The sequence below is a fragment of the Platichthys flesus genome, chromosome 12, assembly GCF_949316205.1.
Source record: "Platichthys flesus chromosome 12, fPlaFle2.1, whole genome shotgun sequence".
NCBI classification, from domain to species: domain Eukaryota; kingdom Metazoa; phylum Chordata; class Actinopteri; order Pleuronectiformes; family Pleuronectidae; genus Platichthys; species Platichthys flesus.
The window spans coordinates 17183732-17203065 of record NC_084956.1 but is presented as its reverse complement, the minus strand read 5'-3'; the positions used below and the strand labels follow the sequence as shown (position 1 = coordinate 17203065).

The following is a 19334-nucleotide window of genomic DNA, read 5'->3' as shown; positions in this document are numbered from 1 at the left end:
AATTAACTTCAACCTAATTTTGTATTTATACACAAATATAACCTTTTATTTCTTTTAGCTCTTTTAATGTCTTTACCTCTTTTACTTTTCTTGAAAAATTGTTTTAGATTGACCGATTTGTCTCTGTATTGTTTTTAATGACACCGTACAGCAACTTGAATCTGCCTCTGTGTAGTAATGTGCTTTATAAAACTGACACCTGCCTTGGCTTCTCTTGGCTACTGTGAGTGTGTTAAATAGTTAGAGAAAATCATTGACATTACAACATTTTTACATTGAAATTATTGTTGCAACATGCAAACAGTTTTGACGATTCTGTGATCTATCAAACACTGATGGCTAAATTGTGTTTATTTCAGTTTCCAGACAGCTCCAATGTTTTGGAAAATCTATGTCATAGTACAAGAGGCATCATAAGGCTTCTGAAAAACAATTTACAACAGGGGAAGTGAATAGAGGAAGTTTGAACCATGAAGCAGAAGTTGCAGATTTAACTGTACGCTGCAGCGTATAGGACTTGTTTTTGTGTGCCACTGTCATGTAACAGGGTATAAACAACTCTGGTTTGTGATGTGTCCCTTTGCAGTGGTGCCCACTGTTGTTGAGGTTGATGTCCTGCAAATAACTGACTGGTGCCCGCAGAGCAGAATTGAGCAGATGTTTCAACCTCAGTTAGCCCAGTTCTCTGTGTTTATGTTAAGAAAATTAACCTAAAGGGACAGTGAAGAGTCAATAAAAGCTACTACCATCGAACTCCTGTCCCTCTGCTCCCATCCTTTGAATGATCAGAGATTAAACTCACCAGTGTCAGGGTCTGTGGCGCGTACCACAATCACAGAGGTGCCGATGCCAGCCGTCTCCCTAAGACCCAGACGGTTGTATTGTTGTTGGGTAAACACTGGCATTTCGTCGTTGGCATCATTCACATATATGATCACCTGCAGGGATATTTGTAGCAGTAAATCAGTTTTACACATTATCTTTGAGGATGAAAAGAATCTTAGGGAAAGGGATTTGGTAATTTCTATCCACTCATCAAGAAATTAGACCGCAGACATATGATGCTAATCTGCGTCACTAGTAAGGGGCTGGTTCCTCTAAAGTCCACATCTACCAAATGAAAATGTCAGCTGCTGGCAACAGAAAATATCTTCCATTTTTAAACGTTGGAACCATTGTACAAAGACAAACTACTTCTACATACAGTGTGAAACACAGCAATTAAGAACTGCAGGTTGGGCAATTTATAGTATCTCCACCAATTGCGTCCATTTTTCTGCTCACCCTCACTGAGCTCCTCATGCTGCCCTCGTCACTGTTGTAGGCCTCCACTTCCAACACATGGGAGCTGCTGGTTTCTCTATCCAGAGCCCTGAGGCCTCTTGTCACCAGCCCAGTCGTCTGGTCGATGCTGAACAGCTTTTTGCTGTTGCCTGCATGACATCACAAATAAGAGCAGACATAAACACACACACAGACAGAAAGGAACAGTTTAACTGACTTTATTACACATTTAATGATTGAATTTCTTCTCGACAGCTGCCAGTTGGGTGGGATAATTGTTGTTGATTTGAATAAACAATACTTCGCTTTAAGAGCCCGTCATTATTGGTATTTTTACTTTGAAAACATCTGATTTTTTCACTCAAAGTCCAGTGAAACAAGGAAACAAGTGGAAGAATCAAACCCGTGTAACAACACAATTGGATGAAAGAGGACAATATACAATGACGGTAGGCCTTACCAGTGAGGACCCTGTACAGAACTCGACCGTTCTCACCCTGGTCTGCATCTGTAGCTTGAACCTGTACAAAAACACACAAGCAGACACTATGCACTAAGATATGTGACACCAAAAACAACAACACTGGCAATGACTAAGAAACACAAAACATCTGGCTCCGTACAGGGAAACAGAAATATCCTTATTCTATCTTTACCACTGGTCAAACTCTTACTTTTTTGGGGCAGTTTGAATATTATGAAGGCAAAATATGCAGGAGCCAATAGAGATTACATGAAGAGAGATTTGAGAAGTTGGATTTTGATTCCAGTGAGTCTGGATGTTCTGTGTTTACAGAGTGTTTTTCCTAAGCAGTTACATGACAGACAGCACATTTCTTACGAGCTTTTTTTGATTTGGTGGTTTCTATCAACAGATGGACAACTCAGTAGACTTCCCCATTCACCACACATTCACTGGTGCCCAGTGTCTTGTTGCCACAACAACCCCATCATGGTTTGGCAGTGAGAAATTTGCTCACTCTCTCACAGGGAAAATCGCCAGAAGCAGCCAAAAAATCCAGACCCAGCCCAGACTGCATGGCTCCGCAGCGTACACAGATAAAGAGCGGAGCATGCTGGGCTGCTCCTGAATGGGCCATGTCCTAAGACTGACTTCTGAATCCACAGAGGCAAAGAGCCGCTGGCAAAGGATGAGGTGGAATCAACTCACTCCACTGCGGCTGTGTCAAAACCTGTGGAGATGCCTACAAAGTGCATATTCAATTGCACAGAGAGACAAACACAGGAAAAATTAAGCACATGTATGTGCACTCAGGTTCACACAAACACACACAGTCACAGCCACTCACAGTCCCCCCCCCCCTCTCTCTCTGCCCTGTGTGTCCTCCTTTGCTCTCTCTCGCTCCCTCTATGAAGAGAGGCCCAACTTCAGTCTCATTAGCTTTATAAAGAGATGTGGAGAGGAGAGGAGAAAGAGGAGGAGAGGGGAGGGGAAGACGGGAGAAAAAAGACGCTGGGGGTTCAGATTGGAGAGTGATGAATAGGGTATTACACAGCGGACTGCACCACTTTGGCCATACAAGGGGGTGTATAAAGTGTAAGAATACATTGTAGAGCCAGATGTTGTAAGTGTAAGAATGTGGAGTGGAAACACAGAGAGATTACTCGCTAAGCCTCGGCTTGGCTCAGGAAATACACTATTGTCTTTGGCTACGTGGGATTAAAACAATAGTGAGATATTTCAACAATGAAGCTGTTACCCAAAAGTTACCCCCTTTGCCTCCTTGTTCCCGTCTTCCGCCCCAGCATTTCCCCCACTGTCTCTGGGAAAGCAGCACTTTTAGGGGGGAAAACAAGTGTGTGGAGCCAAGAAACAGGTCTGACCTCAGTTACTGGGACGATTCAAGTTGCTGTTTTAAAGAGTCTCTAAACTGTGAGTGTGAGTATATATTTTTTAGGGTTTCTTCCAGGGTACAAAAAGTTTTAATATGAAAAACAAAATGTTAATAGTATAGCGTTTTAAAGGTAAACAAATTCTTTCTTTTTCATCAATCTTGAGGCAAAAAGATTACTAACCATCAAATGAGTGTCTCTTATAATGTGTATTTCATATGTGCTGTGAGGTTTCATTTGGACTGCAACTCCTAAAATTCACATTTTGACATGTGAGCTGCTTGACATGTGCTTGAGTAACAGCACATTGTCTAAGGGGGCTTGTTGAGGCTGCTACATGCATTTAGTTTAGTATGATTTAATTGGAGCATTAGTGAAAGAGGAAAAACTGTCTATACCAAAAAAGTTTTTCTTCCACCATGTAGATAAAACCAATTATATATGAGGAAAAATACCAGACATCAGAGACAAGAGGCAGTAAAAGGCAAAGAAATCCATTAAGCAGATGCTTGTGCTTCTCAGAAATGTTTGCAGAACTTGTGATTGCAAAACTGGTCAAAGTTTGCAAAGTTTGTTTTAAAACTAGCTGAGCAGTCAGATCTGGAGGAGCAACAATGTGGGGTGATAGAGAGGGAGAGTACCTTACAGCTAGGCTGCCAAGTTTAAGAGCAGCGTGCCTAATCACCAATATGTGCAGTGCAGTCCACAATATGTGTGGGTGAGGAAGAAAGTTTGTGTTTGAATAGATGTGTGAGTATGTGTGCGTGCAGTGTATGTACTTGGAGGCGCTGACTAATGAACTGACTCTCTAACGAGCCATCCTGCTCCAGTGGCCTTTTCACAGCTTTCCTGGCATTTGGTCTTAAAAATAATTTCACGTCCCACTGTGTTTCCCTTAAACCGATAAGCCATGCTTTGTCTACGCTGAATTAGGGACATTGACATTTACAAATGTTACTATACCAAAGATGGGGGCACACAGAATGAGGGGGGATAATTGGAGACTGGGGTAGAAGAGGTGGGCGCATTGCATTTTATAAGGGGCATTTTAATAAACCCAATTTGTTTTACATTGAAGAAAGCCTGTCAAGCATTGACTGTTTTCTGGTCCTTGATTTAATAGCTTCATAATTGCCGCAAATGCCAAACACCCGCCACATCTGCATGTGCATGCAGGCATTTCTGTGAAAATGTGCATTGTGTGTCTGTTGTGGTGTGCGTGTATACATGGGTTGTAAGCCTTTGAAGATGTGATCCCAATAAGGTGAAAATAAGCAACTTAATAAAGCTACTCAGCTTGGTTGGGCTTGGCTAGTGAGGTAAAACATGGGATATCAAGAGAGCTGCTGTGGCACTTTGATAGAGGCTGATCTCATACACACACACATACACACACACACACACACACTAAGAAACAAACAAATCAACACATGCTCCCGGGGCATTCTTACATATACCTCCAAGCTAATTTCCTTTCTCCTTTCAGCTCCAAGACAACATGAACACCACTGAGTCAGGCTACAACTTCACCCTAACCTCCAACACCGAAAACATCACTCTGTCCAGCCTGACAAACGCCACCATCTTCTCCACCATCTCTCAGCCTCCATCCTACTCTTCTCACATCCATGACCCAGAGTTCACTATCATGGTGGTGCTGGGCTTATCGCTGTTGCTGGCAGGGTTCGCCGCCTTCCTGGCTGTATGCCGGTCCTCCCAACAGGATGGGGACTCAGACGCGAGCTGTGGCCCAGGAGAGAGCTTGACCCCTGGACGAAGCAGATCAAGTGAGCCCCAGCTCAAGGTGTGGAAGAGACTGGGCTCGTATCGGCGTTCGTTCAACCTGTCTTTCAGACGGCCGCCACACCGCAGACCACATGAGCGGGAGATTATAAATGCATCGCAGTCACCAACAGGACAGACGGCACAGTCAGAAGCCAGCAAGGAGCCTCACCTCACTATGCCATGTCTATTTGACTATGTCACTGAAATCTGAGGCTGAGAGTTGACTGACTGCTCCCAAAAATGTGACACACTGTATTCGGATGAATGTGGATGAAGAGTAAATGAGAAGATTTTATTAATTTGAATTCCAGGTGGATGAGAGTTGCTACAAAGTAAGTGCTAAAACATAAGCAATCAAAAAGACAGTCTGACAGGTTTCTTTGTTTTTTTAAACAAAACACTTCACCTTCAATATAGTAGCAGGTAGCAGTGTTGTGCATAGATGGTCTTTTTCCATCACCCTTCTGCAGTATATCCACTGGAAGTGAATATGAATTAATCCCACGACTCAATTTGATTACAATTCTCGCAGTAAGGATTTGATGCTTCATCAAATCTGCCCTTGATTAAATTAGGTCTGATTAGATTGTATCCAAGTTTTTCCAAGGAGTATAATGGCAGTTTAACAGGCACAGTGGACCCAACACAAGCCTCCAATGACAGCAGCTCAGCTTAGTTATCTCTTCTAAAATAGTTTTTAATTTTCACCAACTATGTTCAAAGTCTGTGGACAAGCGTTGTTCCTTTTCATCATGCTAATAGTTCTGATGCTGTTAACCCCATCAATATTGTGATCATGCAACTGAAGACAAACTATGAAATATTAAATAGTGTGATTTAATGTGGCTTTCAAAACATGATTTGTGAGCCAAGCAGATACTTTTTTTGTGTTTTGTGATTGTTACGTTCAGAAATAAAGTGACTTTTAGTGTGAATGGAGAATGGGCAGTGTGTTTCCTGATGTTTTTTGCATTTTGTGTGGTTGCTACCTGAAGGATGCTGGTTCCTATGGGCACACTCTCCAATATGCTGGTCTCATAGCTGTTTTGGAGGAAGATGGGCCTGTTGTCGTTGACGTCCTGCACCTCGACAAATACAGTGGCCGTGCCTGTCCTCCGGCTGCCCGCTGGGCCATTGTCTGTGTGCAGGAACATTAACAACCACATAAGTTGCAATAATTCAGGTTAATGCCAATCTTTTGGTTGATGCCAAAAATGCAAAATAGACACAGCTTTCATTCGATGGCTGTACCACAGGCTTAAAAGCCATGAATGAAAAGGGTAAAAAAATCTATATATTATCACAACACATATAGAAATGGAATCGCTGTGTTACATTAAACAATCCATTAATCGAGAAGAAACCTAAAATAGCATGATGTTAAGAAGTAAGACTGGAACATAGTTGGCTTACCAAACCTTCATTTTTAGCTGCTTGTGAATTAGGACAATATATGTTAATCTGCTCTTTTGCACAGTTTTATATTATCTCAGCCTTTTCTCCCCTCTCTTGTGTCTCTGGCCTCTTTAGCAGATAAGCCACTCTGACTCAATGGTTTCCAAAACAGGAAAACCTCAGAGTTTTTGTTCTTTCTTTTCAAACAGGAACAAAGGCAGTTGAGCAACATTCTGAAATCACTGCAGCTGTGCAGGCATAATTTTTGTCATCATTGCCATACACAAGTAGAATGGAAGAGCTTTGAAGAAGCAAGGATACAAGCTTGATGATAAATGCAACCAAAGACTATGTAAAAACAAGGACAGTAAAAGAGGATTAAGGTATTGTGTCATTGTCAAAACATGAATTCATGACACACCTATAGCTTCTACAACCAGAGTGTAAGCTGCCTGGTTCTCTCTGTCCAGGCCAACTACTGTCCGAACAACTCCGTCTCTGAAGCCCACGCTGAATTTACCGTCCTGGTTACCATCTAAAAAATAGAAAAATACAAACTATTATACACAGTGCAGCAATAATACTAAAAGAAACATGCATGGAGCTCACCTCATACAAATTTACACAATGAATGGATGGATGGACAAAGGAACCAAACATGCACATAGTCCGAAAAACTGTACAACACTGTAGCCCACAAACACATCACACCTCCCACTGTGACCTCTGACCTGTGATGAAGTAGCTAAGCTCAGCGTTGAGGCCAGCGTCGTTGTCAGTGCAGCTGAGGCGTGCTACAATGTGGTCTCTAGGGACATTCTCCTTCAGGGAAACATTGTACACTCGAGGGCTGAAGGTGGGTGTCTCATCATTTACATCCAGAACTGACGTACGCACGCCGACAGACACACGGAGAGACATGAGGACACACAAATAGATGTACATGAGGACAATAAGGCAGTAGGGTGGTGCAGAGTAGAAAGCATTTCTGATGTTAGTACTGTTCTGACTGACCTCTCACTTCCCTGTGAAGTTAAGCAAAATGAAAACAGTTCAAAATATTTTTATTATTTTTCAATTTTTGAGATTCCTTAATTTGAGAAATGCCAGAAATTGTAAATTATTCAGTTTTTTCACTCCTTGTTAAGGATTGCTTCTATTTTTGATTATTACTACTAATTTACTTCACACCGGTCAAACCATTCAGGATTTTTCATGTTTCACCAGCAGGTGGTAGCATCCTTCTCTGCAGAATCTTGGGACGTGTCAGTGGTTAACTATATGCCATGTTAAAGTAAACCCTCGGGTCACTCAGAATCCAATCACACTGTTGGCTCAGCAGTTTCATATGTGGGATAATTTCAGTGAGAGCAAAGGGAAATCAAGGTCAGCTTCTCATCATCATGAGCCACAGACTCTCACCTGTGATAGTGAGGGTTGAGGTGGAAGTGCGCGGGAACTTTCCAGCGTCATAGGCGACAATCCTCAAATGGTACAGACCAATCCGCTCACGATCCAGGACTGCCGTGGATGTGAGGATGCCGTTGGTGGTGTTCAGGTAGAAGTCGAGGCGAGGCATACCCATCTGTAAGGCCATTGTGATCAGGCCATTCTTATCCTCATCTGGGTCCTCTACCTGGACCTAGAAGAGCAACATCACAGACAAAAATCTTTCCGTGCCCCTCTGACACTGGTTGGCAAAAAATAAAGGAGCTATATTAATTCATGCTGGGTTTTAAATGCCATCATATGTAGCCTTATGTTTACCCTAAAAACCGAGGAGCCAATGGACAATCCCTCTGGCACTTCAGCCACAAAGGGCAGGTTGAGGAAGGTTGGGTCGTTGTCATTAAGATCCAGCAGGTTGACAGACACTGTGGCGCTTGCTGTTGCACGTAGTGAGGGCGTACCTCCTAAAGAGGGCGACAGAGGGACATATAAAGTCAAACACACAAATGCAACACGCACACAACCACACAAACTCAAGTGACAGAGTTTATTAGCCACAATAAAAACTTTCATGGTCAACATAAAACTTGAGAAAGAGGCTAATCGCAGAGAATTGAAAGCTCTCAACTGAGAATGATATTATGCAATTTGAGATTGCTTACAGATTGTTAAAGAGTTTCATGACTGAGTCAAATTCACACAATAAAAGGCAAAGAGATCTGAAAACAGTCATGGACATACCATTACAAACATCCACACTACTCACGGTCGACAGCTGAGATGATGATGGTTCTCATGAGTGCTGCATCCTTGGGGTTGGAGCTTTCTCTGTCCAGGGTAACCCCACTAGTGCGAATCTTCCCAGTGCTGCTTTGGATGGTGTAGAAGGGGTTTTCTGGACTGATACTGTACTCCACTGTCCCATTTCCCCCATTGTCAGGGTCCACTGCCAACACCTGGAGGGGAAGAGTAAGGAAAATCCGTTATGAATATTTTCTTCAGCATGAGTTCCTCCTAACAAGAGGGAACTTGCTCATCCATAGCTCGACTATACAGTATGAGAATCCTGAAGTTACAGCGTATGGTTTTATAAAAGTGGATTAACAAAAGACCTTAAAAGATATGAGGATAGGAAGGATTTAAGCCAGAAAAGAGAAAGAGGGGAAATGATGAAGTAATTTATATTGGAAGCAAAAAGAACAACAGTATTTGTAATAATGAGGGTAATATCAGTGAAAAGATACAGAGCATCTTCAAACATGCAGCCCGTTCCAACTGCTTTAACACATCAGTCAGCTGAAAGAAAAATGGTAACGTCTCTTATCTGACACAGTGGCAATGGGTGATGAATGCGTGAAGCCGCAAGCCCGACTAAAACACTGGCTGATTTCTAAAGAGATGATCAATTATTCAGTGCGCTGACTAAAAATGCTGGAAACTGGTTAATTGGTCATTAGAGAAACAAAGGTTTTGCAGGTATTTAATTATTTAGGGGACATAGTAGGAAGGCATCCTGGAGGACCATTGATTAGCAACTGAACAGACAATGGTAGGTGATATAAGATGTGGTGGAATGTCTCACTGAAGCCAGTTGGACTGATCAAATTCTGATCCGAGTGGAGCACATTAAAAGCAGGTGAGACAGTGCATGAGACTAGTCTTTTGAGATGTAGCATTGGACTGATTTCAGATTTGCAGAAAAAAATTTCAGATTTTGAAATTAGGTATTAGAGTGTGTGTGTGTGTGTGCGTGTGTATGTGCGTGTGTGTATGTGTGTGTGTATAGGTTTGAATGTAGGCTGCAGCAGCAATGGTGTGCTCTGAGATTTGAGTGGGCTGATCCTTGCACTGGGCACAGCTACCAAATTCATCGGCTCACTGGACACCTCCAGGAGGACTCAGCAGGTGGCCTCTTGTCACCATGGAAACACTGGCTGGGACAGGGCTACATTGGGGCCAATTACAGGACTGTAAGCCTGGGTGGTCCGATTTATTGAAAAATGGTCAGAGGGGCAACAGTGTCTGGCCACTGAGTGCAGGGAGTCACATACCATATGCATCACATCGCTGGATGCACCATGAATGAACTCGGCTGAAGAATAGGTAGAAGAGAACAAGATTTGTTGGAAAATCAGGTGACATCTTAGCAACGCAAGGCATATAGCTCTCGTTTCTTCCCTCACCATTTCTCCATTCTACTTGCTCACTCTTCAAGATGGGGTCTCGATTCCTTCTCTGCCTAGCAGCTGAATAATTTGCGTCACATATGACTGCAGGCTACATTTTAATTAGCAATCGGACTCCCTTAATTACACTCACTGACGCCTCCTTAATTAATGGACAATCAAGGCTTAATTAACAACAACACACTGCCAAAGACACCAGCAATGAGAGAAGTTTGGGGTAATATTAGAGCTTTGTGATTACTTACACGGTAATAATTATTTTTTCGTTAATAACAGAGGACTATGCATCAAGACAAACCCTTCACCAAGTAATTTCATGTACAGTCTTAAAGTGAATCGTATGCCTCTTAATCTGATCACTCTGCCCTGGAACAAGGCATTTTTATTAAAACCACACCTTTTGCCTGACTCAAGTTGGCAAAGAGGAATCGAATTGAGCCACAGACTTAAATCTATCAAAACAGATAAACCCCCACTAAAATACTCAGATTCTCTCTGCTTCAGATCTGGGTAGACAACTATAGACAAACATTTCAAAAGGTATGCTTTAAACACCACCCATCATACTCCAATTAAGTAACAAATTATTATTCTGGCATATTCATTTACGGCTCTGTGATAGACTGACGACCCCTGTCTCTCGCTCAATGTCAGCTGGGATTAGCTCCAGCCCCCCCGCGACCCTGAGAGGATAAGCGCCACAGCTAATGGATGGATTGATGTGTTCATTTGTGTTGTTCACATTACCATTTTATTAACTGCGGCAAATCAACCAGGTAAAGTTCACTGAATTGGGCGAGGTGCACTCACAGAGATAACGTCTGTGTTTATCGGGCTCATCTCCACTACATTGGCATTGTATGGCTCGTCCCTCCACAGGGGCGCGTTGTCATTGATGTCCAGGATGGTGATGTTCACCTAAACACAATAGGATAGAGGGAAATAAAGGGAAATGGGAAATAACTTCATAAGTTATACAAAACACTTTGGACCATCATGGTTTTGTAAGCAGTAAAGATATTTGTACAACAGAAAATAATTACACTCCAAAGGATTCTGGTTAAACAATGGAGAGCAACCTGAAGAGCCGTGTGTATGATCAGATGAGTGATGGCTACAAAGTTGTTACCGTGGCGATGCCAGTTTTCTGCTGAGGGCCCACCCCTCCATCCACAGCTCTGACTATCAGGATGTACTCTGACTTCAGTTCTCGGTCCAGCAGGGCTGTGGTGGTGATCTCCCCTGAAACACACACGGAATCAGTTCAACGATTTAAAGCACTAAACCACCAGAGCATTCAAGTGACAGATGTCACTACAAAGCGCTTTCCTGGCAGGATGAATTGAGTTAAAAGTCAGAATGGATAAAGTAAAATGGACTAACAGCTCTTTTCCATTTAGACAGTGTTAAAGATCAAAGAATGTTGCAAAAACAAATATAACTTGCATATAAGCAGTAGATCTAAAAAAAAAAATAGAGATGCTTAAAAATAATTAATTAAATTAACAGTAAAGTCAAATGAAATCTAACATTTTATCTAAAAAAAATCTACTCTCAGAAACTACCAACACTTGCACACACACACACCTGATCGTGAGTTGAGACGGAACTGGGAGGAGCCCTCCAGGGAGTAGATGAGTGAGGCCTGGCCAAACTCCCGCGAGGCGTCCAAATCAGTAGCATTCACAAGCAGCACAGTTGCCCCTGTGGACGGGAGGGGGGGATGAAGGGAGTGAGCCAGAAAGAAAGTTACAACTCACAGAGAGATAGAGAGAGGGGAAATAAACTGAACTGAGAGACAGAGTCATGGGGAAAATATATGAAGTCTAGTAAAGGGGAGACAGACAGGGAGAGACAGACTGAAATGGCATTCACAGAGCTAATTTCTTTGCCGCCCCCATCCACAGCTCTACTAATGGCCTGGCAGTGAGTGGGTTTATGGATTAGTGGATTATCAGCTTGTTTGGCACAGCCCATACTTGGCACAGTCCTGATCAATACCAGGGCAGGACGGGGGATGAGAAGCTAGTCAGCGCTGCAGGGCTAGCCCTGAGCTCAGCCTGGGAGCCCAAGCCCGAGGCCCTCGGCTCAGTAGAGCTCGGCCAAGCACTTTAGCCATAGTCTTCTAAACCTCAGCCCTGGCCTGAGCCGCTCAGCTATGTGCTCCTTCAAATCAGGTCCGAGACACAAAAAGTGTCCAACATCTGTCTGCTGGAGCTCGCAAAGAGAAAGGGATGGTCAAATATCTCAATTCCCTCTGGCAATTGGAAACTAATCTATTGTCTGTGATAAAAGAGTCCTCTGACTGCATGCATAAGAATGGATATAGCAGCTAGTGAGTTTGCCTTGAATAGTCAACATGCTGCGTTCTGTCTGAGCATTTATGCAAAGTCAAAATAAAATAAGACAGTAAAGGCTAGAGGTAGCAAATTAAATAATATATTAAAAAAATATACCCCCCCAAGAAAGCAGAGCTATTTGTCGAATATGCTAATAGTGAGGCAATTCAGGTGAGAGGAGCGTATATGTGCTACTCACAATCTTTGAGCTGTTTGGAATGTTTAAGTGCGGTGCTGGTTGTGCGGAGCAGAAAATGTATTCCAGAAACCGAAGTGTAACCCCAAATGACTCACCAGCATTAATGTTCTCTGGGATTTTGACGATGTAGGACGGCCTGCTGAACTCTGGTGGGTTGTCGTTTTCATCCTGGGGGAGGCATAAATATCAACAACAGCTCAAATCAATGAGCTAAACAATAAGAACATGCAGTTTCTAGAACTAAACAAGGGATTTGAAGCTGCATCACACACTAGCACTGAAATTAATTTAGACACCGAGGAGGACAGAATGTTTTTAACTAGTAAAACAGCGGTAGCAGTATCTTTTTAGATTATAACCAGTCAGTCGATTGAAAAAGCAGATTACCCCAAGACCTGTAATGTGACGGGAATGAATGGCTACCACATGGAATCGCTTCCAATTCCAATTTTACACAGACTTCACCAGAGCATTTATGTTTCTCACAACCTCCCACTCATTGAATTAGACTCCATTTCACACCAACACATCCAGTTGTGTGGCTATTCGCAGAGAGGCTCCCTACTGTGTGAGCCGCTGAGAAATGTTAACACTTAAACAACAGTCACTGCTACCATTATCTGTCTGGGCTCTGTGTTACTCTGCTGCAAAGCATTGTGTGTGTGTGATGCTGCCAGCGCCTGATAAACCCCTGTGGCGTGAGTCACGACACTCTGGAGGACAGAGAGAGGGATGCAGACACAGAGAGAGGGAATACAGAATTGTGCACATGTCTCCCTGTTGGTTTTTGCAAGAAAAGATCTCTTCATTGTTTTATTCAGAATTTCTCCTTCATGTAGGATGTGTACAGATGTGCTTATTGTCCCTGCATATCAAAGACTGCTCCAGCCGGATTCATCTATTCTACTGTCATTTCTTCTTTTACGACTAAAAACTAAAATGTATAATGGATGTCTATCCAGGGAAATTAGTAGAAGCATGTCTATGAGATCTGCTTGCTCATTATGCTGTGTTTACAGTATCTTTGCAAAGATCAACATTCATCTTTACAATTTACAACAGAAAAAAGCAGACACAATTATTTTAAAAATGACACCTAAACCTTGTGGTCTGTTGACAGACTGTCGTCAGCAGTACAGATTTAGTAGGTTCACCACATTTACATAACATAGGAATTAATTGGATTCCATCAAAACCATTGCCGCTTGCAGTGCAATAGAAAAACAATATATCTTATGAAACTAATGATCCAACTTCTACTGTATTTACAATACATTTCAGAAAGATTATACAAGAGTGTGCAGGATGTAATTTTTCTAATGTGCTCCCTAAATGAAACGGACAGGGGTTGCAAAAGCAGTGATACATTATAGTGGTTTATGTTATTGCTTATAGCGATTGGTACATGATACATGTACAGGATTGCATATTAATGGGGCGATGCATAGGAAGTCAATCAAAAGATTTCACATCTCTCCCTTCGCTTGTCAATGCCTCTGCTGCCCTGCGTCTTCATTGCTGCCTGTCGATTCAGTCCCTCCACCAACCCAGCATCCATCTATAGGCTCTGACAGGGGGCTTAAATATATTTGCTCATCCCTCCCCATTACTTCATGGTAATAGGAAGTGATGAAGTCGGAGCCTAGACGGCAAACTCAGACTAATCCTTCTGCAATAAATATTCGTAACATGAGTTATCTGACTGAACTGTTGTAGAACAACACAAAAACAGTATTCAAACATGTATCAAAAACGATCTGCACAAAACATATCCACTATCCTATAAAATATGTTACTAGTTTCTGAAATGAATTAATTAATTGATAAAAATGTTTATCAATTAATTAGATATAAATATGGAAAATCCTGATGTGAGAAACAAATAAGACATGCATGGGATGGTCACCATGAGAAAAGCGAGATGGCACGTTAACAAGAAAGAAAGACACATATAATGTTATCATGTTGAAACAGAAACAGCAGCAATATCTTGTAGAAATAGGAGCCACAACCTTGAGCAAGTCTTTAAGATATTAAACAATCAGTGTGAGTGTGTAGATGAGTGCGACTTCTTCCACCGCCTCAAAAAAAGACATTTAGAGATAAGACTGACAAACCCAACTGGAAGCTCAGATAGCTGCATAGTCTGTGATAAAAATGAAAACAATGCTGCAGTCAGACATGAATCAAACTGTTTAATTCAGACAATGAGGAAATACTAAAACCCAATATGGGAGTGAAGTGGAAGTTAACCAATCGACTGTGATCTTGCTGGTCATATAAATCAACATTTAAAAAATAAAACGAAGTCTGTATTCAGAAAAGGCTCCATAATTTCCCCTCCCCATGTCTCGAGCCTCACACTTAAATGCAAAGATTCCTGTAAAGGTTTAGAGATGTGACTTTGAACGTGGGAGCGACTGCAAGGATTCTATCACAGTGTCACATTTCTCGCGATAATCCTCGATTGTCTGTCACAGCACCAAGAGTCATTAAACACTTCCTGAAAGAAATCCAAGCTTGTTGATATTTTTGTTTTTATATATACATATAAATATATATATAAAGAGCAAATTAAAAGGATTTAAGTTAAGACAAAATACTAGTTTGAACTATGTAAGCAATCCGAAAATAAAAAATGTTACATCATTAGAATGAGTCAAATGATTTTTGAAAAAATAAAAATATTAACTGTCTCAATACACACAGTAATGCTACGGAAATGTATACACATTTCACAGCCTGAATTACAGTATTAACAATAAATTAATATAAATTCAGATCGGACCTCCAGAGTGATAGCCACCATATAGATATATTTACCAAAGTTTAAGGGATGAATTTGCGTACTTTCTCTTACCACTCTGCTGGATGCTTATCAATTCTCATATTTATATTCTATTAATTAAAAATGAATTCACATTTATTTATAACATTTCATATTTTAATTGTATTTCCTACAAGCAGTGCCTGGGAGTCATTATGAACGTGAATGAATGTACTTTTCTGAGGGCCACTTTCAAGCTAAAATAATGTGCAGAAAAAATACAGTAGTAAATGTGTATACTACGTTAAAATATATCAGGTGAACATGGTGATAAAATAAATAAATGAAAAAACTGGACAGTTGCTCCCCTGGTTTTTGTTCTGGTCAGTCTGTCCTGACCCCTGTGACCTCTTTGTGAGAAATGGAGTTACACTGGACTGGCTGAAGCCTAACTCTAACCCACTTTTGGTTTCTAGGAAAATTCATCAAACCCTCTGATCCATGTCAGTGACATTAAACATCAAACCAAAATCTGCTTGTGGAATCATATCAATATGACCATGGACAACACAGCAATTGTCTCCCTCACAAGAAGTCTTCATTATTTTCCTCTAAGGGTGCAGTGAAACTGCACAATATATACTGCAACTATAAACTTAATATAAACTGTTGTGATATTAACAAATCAATGTAAATTGGTAAGACATAAACATAAAGAGTAGTTGGGTCATAATAATTTGTTTTAAACCTCACAATTGACAAACCAGATTTAGAAATTTTGAATCACAGTATGAAAAATATAAATATCGAAAGCTTGTTGCCGCTTTGGGCTTGTGGCAACTTTAAAATACCAGAAAAAAATGTGACCATTTATAAATGTTCTAAGATGTGTGTATGTGTGTGTGTGTGTGTGTGTGTGTGTGTGCAGTGTTGTACTTACTATCACCTCCACTGTGACAGGGATGGTGTTGTTGAGAGCGGGGTTTCCTCCGTCTTTGGCCATCACTGTCAAGTAGATCATCCCTTTGGGAATCTGCTCGTAGTCCAGAGGCCTAATCACACTTACCACTGGCGGAGGGAGGGACACACAGACGCAGAAAATTGAGCTTTTGTATGTTGGAAATTTTTCAGCAATATAACTTGGATGTGTGTATGTGTTTTTGTAGAGTTGTGTAAATGCATCTCAATCTCTGTGTGCGTAATCAGTTTTGTAAATGTTTATCGGCAAATGTAGATCCTGTAAGCATTATCAAATATTTGTTTATGCTTACAGGAACCTCCAAATGTGCATAAAGAATATTTGTGTAAGTAAACAGATTTGTAAACGTGGAATAATATCTGTTAATGTGTAATGTGATTTGCGTTGTGTCTTGAGTTTTGTAAAAGTGTAGACAAATCTGTAATAGCATGCATAGATCTGCATATGTGTAGATAAATCAGTAAATGTGTACATTAAAATTAGTCGTCGAATAGGCTAAGGGTTTTACTATTCTTCAGTTTCAGTTGTCGTTTTATTATGAATTGTGACTACACTTCTTCCGTGGCTGATCTACAAATTCAAAATATATTATTTGTGATGTGACAGCAACATCCCAGATTAGTAAAGTTGTGGGTTGAATGACAAGCAACAAACAAAAGTATACAAGTGTAAACAACTTAAAATGTGTCTTATGCTCAACCAAATAAAACTGTGGTTTCATGCTCCTGGAAGTGGGTGTACCTGCGTAGCCCTCTACCATGGTAATGCTGAAGTACTCGAGGAAGGCCGAGGCTGAAGTGATGGTGTATGTCAGGAAGTTGTTTGGAGGAGAATCCTCATCTGTAGCCTGTAGGAGAGTGGAGGATGGGAGAGCCTTTAACATGTGGCTCTGTGACAGCCCACACATAGAGGAAGTTTTGAGTGAGTGAGACAAGACAAAAGATGCTTCAGCCGGCAGTGCTTATATTTATATGTGTGTATGTTTCCGCTGCATGAGTGCATCTGTGTGTCTGTGTATACGTGCAGCAGGGGAGCTGGCAGTCAGTGATGACATATTATTGGATAGATTAAAGCTGATGCTGGCTACAAGTGACGCAGGCGCCAATACTGGAGGAACACCAACTGAGCCATGACAAGCCAAGCGGGCAGAGGACAGATGAAACCATACTTTGCAGGGCTAATGCACAACAACATCAACAACAATGACGACGCCCCCTCATTATTCTCCAGTTGGCAGGAACTTAAAAATAAGTCCTCCGGCTGTGAGGAGGGTCTACTGGGCCTCACTGGCATCATTAGACGCTGGACAGGTTGTCAAAACACTCACTTATATCTCTCCATTACACGCATATATCTGCTCTTTGATATAATGCCAAAATGTTGAGTAGGCGATACCTTTCCTTCTCACAACCTATTAAGCTGTGTTTTTCTCTCCAGACTGTCCGGTGTGATAAAGAAATATTACATTACAACAAATGTTTCATATTAGACTGTCATTTACCACTCAGAGGTAAGACGAGTAGGGGGAAGTAAATCAAATAGACGAGTGGCAAAGGAAGTAATGGAATCAGAAGTTTAGAGAAAATGAAAAAAGGTTTAGTTGGAAAGCTTAAGTATAGTGGTAGGAGGCACAAACCTTGCAGGCATTGTTCGGAAAAAGAGTGAAGTAAAGTGCTGAAAAATCTTCTTTGCTTTGTCTCTCAACACACCCTCTCCCATATATTTCAGCCCCTTTTCTCTTTCCTCCTCTATATTGCCTGTTTTCCAGAGCAGTTTGTGTGTGTGTGTGTGTGTGAGAGGTTCCAGGGCATATCGCTGACATACAGAATTGGGCGACTGCCTTCCCCAGCTCCTCTCGGGCAGCGTATTAATATCAGCAGCGTTTAAGGTTAGCTCAGACTAATCAAACACAGTGAGCCAAGCGTTGAGTCCAGTCATCAGCTCAACTCCCTAAACGTGAACACAAGGCACCACGGTGCACTGGGGCAGGGTAAGCCACCGCTGCAGCCGCCGCCGCAAGGGACGTAATAGTCTTTCTCTCCAGGGCGCAATCTGAGGAAACGCTGAGCCATTAGTTACAACTGTGCCTGTGTACCTTTGGCTTTTGTGTGGCAGTGAGTGATGGCCAACACACCAGGGCGACCTGCTCCTTTTGGAAACAGTGCACACCCACACCCACACCCACAAACACACAGTAACTCCATCGTCAATCAGAGGAAATATGGAAGAGCTATGCAGCAAAATCAAACGCTTGTGACTTTGATGACTGGTGGTATTATAATTAATTGCAATCAGGTAGAGATCCTCTGTTGCAGAAGTGGTCTTTATTAGAATAAATGATATGGGAACACACTGCCAAGAAGAAAAGGTTTATAGGTATAATTTACTATTAAATCAATAATTTACTCTACAACTATAACCAAACGTGCATATTTAATCACGCCTCACCCTGACTCGTGCCACCGGCTGTACAGCCTGCTCGTTCTCTCTCAGCGAGCCCACATATGCCTCCTTCTGGAAGAGCGGTGCATTGTCATTGACGTCCAACACATTCACACGGATCCTCCCCGTCGTCTCCTCGCCGCCGCCGTCCCTCGCCAGCACTGTTAGCGTGAAACGCCGCATCAGCTCGTAGTCCAGACTGGCCCGCAGAGTGACCCAGCCAGTCTCATCATCTAATGAAAACCTGGACAAAAAATCAGTAAAAGAACCATTGGATAAAGTGTCTGTGGTAGGGAGGTGATAGTGATTTTTATTTTTATTTTATCTGGTAATGAGAAACTTAATAGTTTATGGTTTCTTAGAGGCTTAATAAAATGTATATTACAATTCATCACATAATGACTGTCATTCTAGTTAATGGTTTCTGTTATTATAAAGAGAAAAGGTCTTTGTTACAACAGTGTAGGTTTATATGTCTAGATAATACCTTTCAATAAAATAAGAACAATTTAATGATTATATTACAACAATGTTATTCTCATGTTTGCATCAATAGGGGCAAATATTTGCATAGAAAGTAACAATAAAAAAATACTACGATAAGAAATGACAAAATAAACCAAACGAAAACGTACAAGTTATAGAGAAACAAATG

The 19334-nt window shown here is 41.5% G+C and overlaps 2 protein-coding genes across 3 annotated transcripts in view; one reads left to right on the top strand and one right to left on the bottom strand.

Moving 5' to 3' along the window:
• cdh23 (cadherin-related 23) overlaps positions 1-19334 on the bottom strand; it is a 144425-nt gene that overhangs the window by 31734 nt on the left and 93357 nt on the right. The window contains exons 14-29 of the mRNA XM_062400417.1: positions 18686-18923; positions 16979-17084; positions 16199-16326; positions 12587-12659; positions 11541-11657; positions 11083-11195; positions 10764-10871; positions 8534-8723; positions 8086-8231; positions 7741-7960; positions 7050-7202; positions 6740-6853; positions 5913-6061; positions 1745-1805; positions 1285-1433; positions 803-938 (exon numbers count right to left, since the gene is read on the bottom strand). Of these exons, the coding sequence (XP_062256401.1) occupies positions 803-938; positions 1285-1433; positions 1745-1805; positions 5913-6061; positions 6740-6853; positions 7050-7202; positions 7741-7960; positions 8086-8231; positions 8534-8723; positions 10764-10871; positions 11083-11195; positions 11541-11657; positions 12587-12659; positions 16199-16326; positions 16979-17084; positions 18686-18923 (2201 nt within the window). The remainder of the gene's footprint in view (positions 1-802; positions 939-1284; positions 1434-1744; positions 1806-5912; positions 6062-6739; positions 6854-7049; positions 7203-7740; positions 7961-8085; positions 8232-8533; positions 8724-10763; positions 10872-11082; positions 11196-11540; positions 11658-12586; positions 12660-16198; positions 16327-16978; positions 17085-18685; positions 18924-19334) is intronic.
• On the top strand, positions 3040-5857 carry LOC133966368 (uncharacterized protein C10orf105-like). Of its 2 annotated transcripts, none has more exons than XM_062401280.1 (2): positions 3040-3178; positions 4625-5857. In XM_062401280.1, the coding sequence occupies exon 2, from the start codon at positions 4637-4639 to the stop codon at positions 5132-5134; it is 498 nt and encodes a 165-aa protein (XP_062257264.1). In that variant the 5' UTR covers positions 3040-3178; positions 4625-4636; the 3' UTR covers positions 5135-5857. The 2 variants fall into 2 exon arrangements, with proteins under 2 accessions (XP_062257264.1, XP_062257262.1); XM_062401278.1 differs by having other exon boundaries at positions 3074-3184.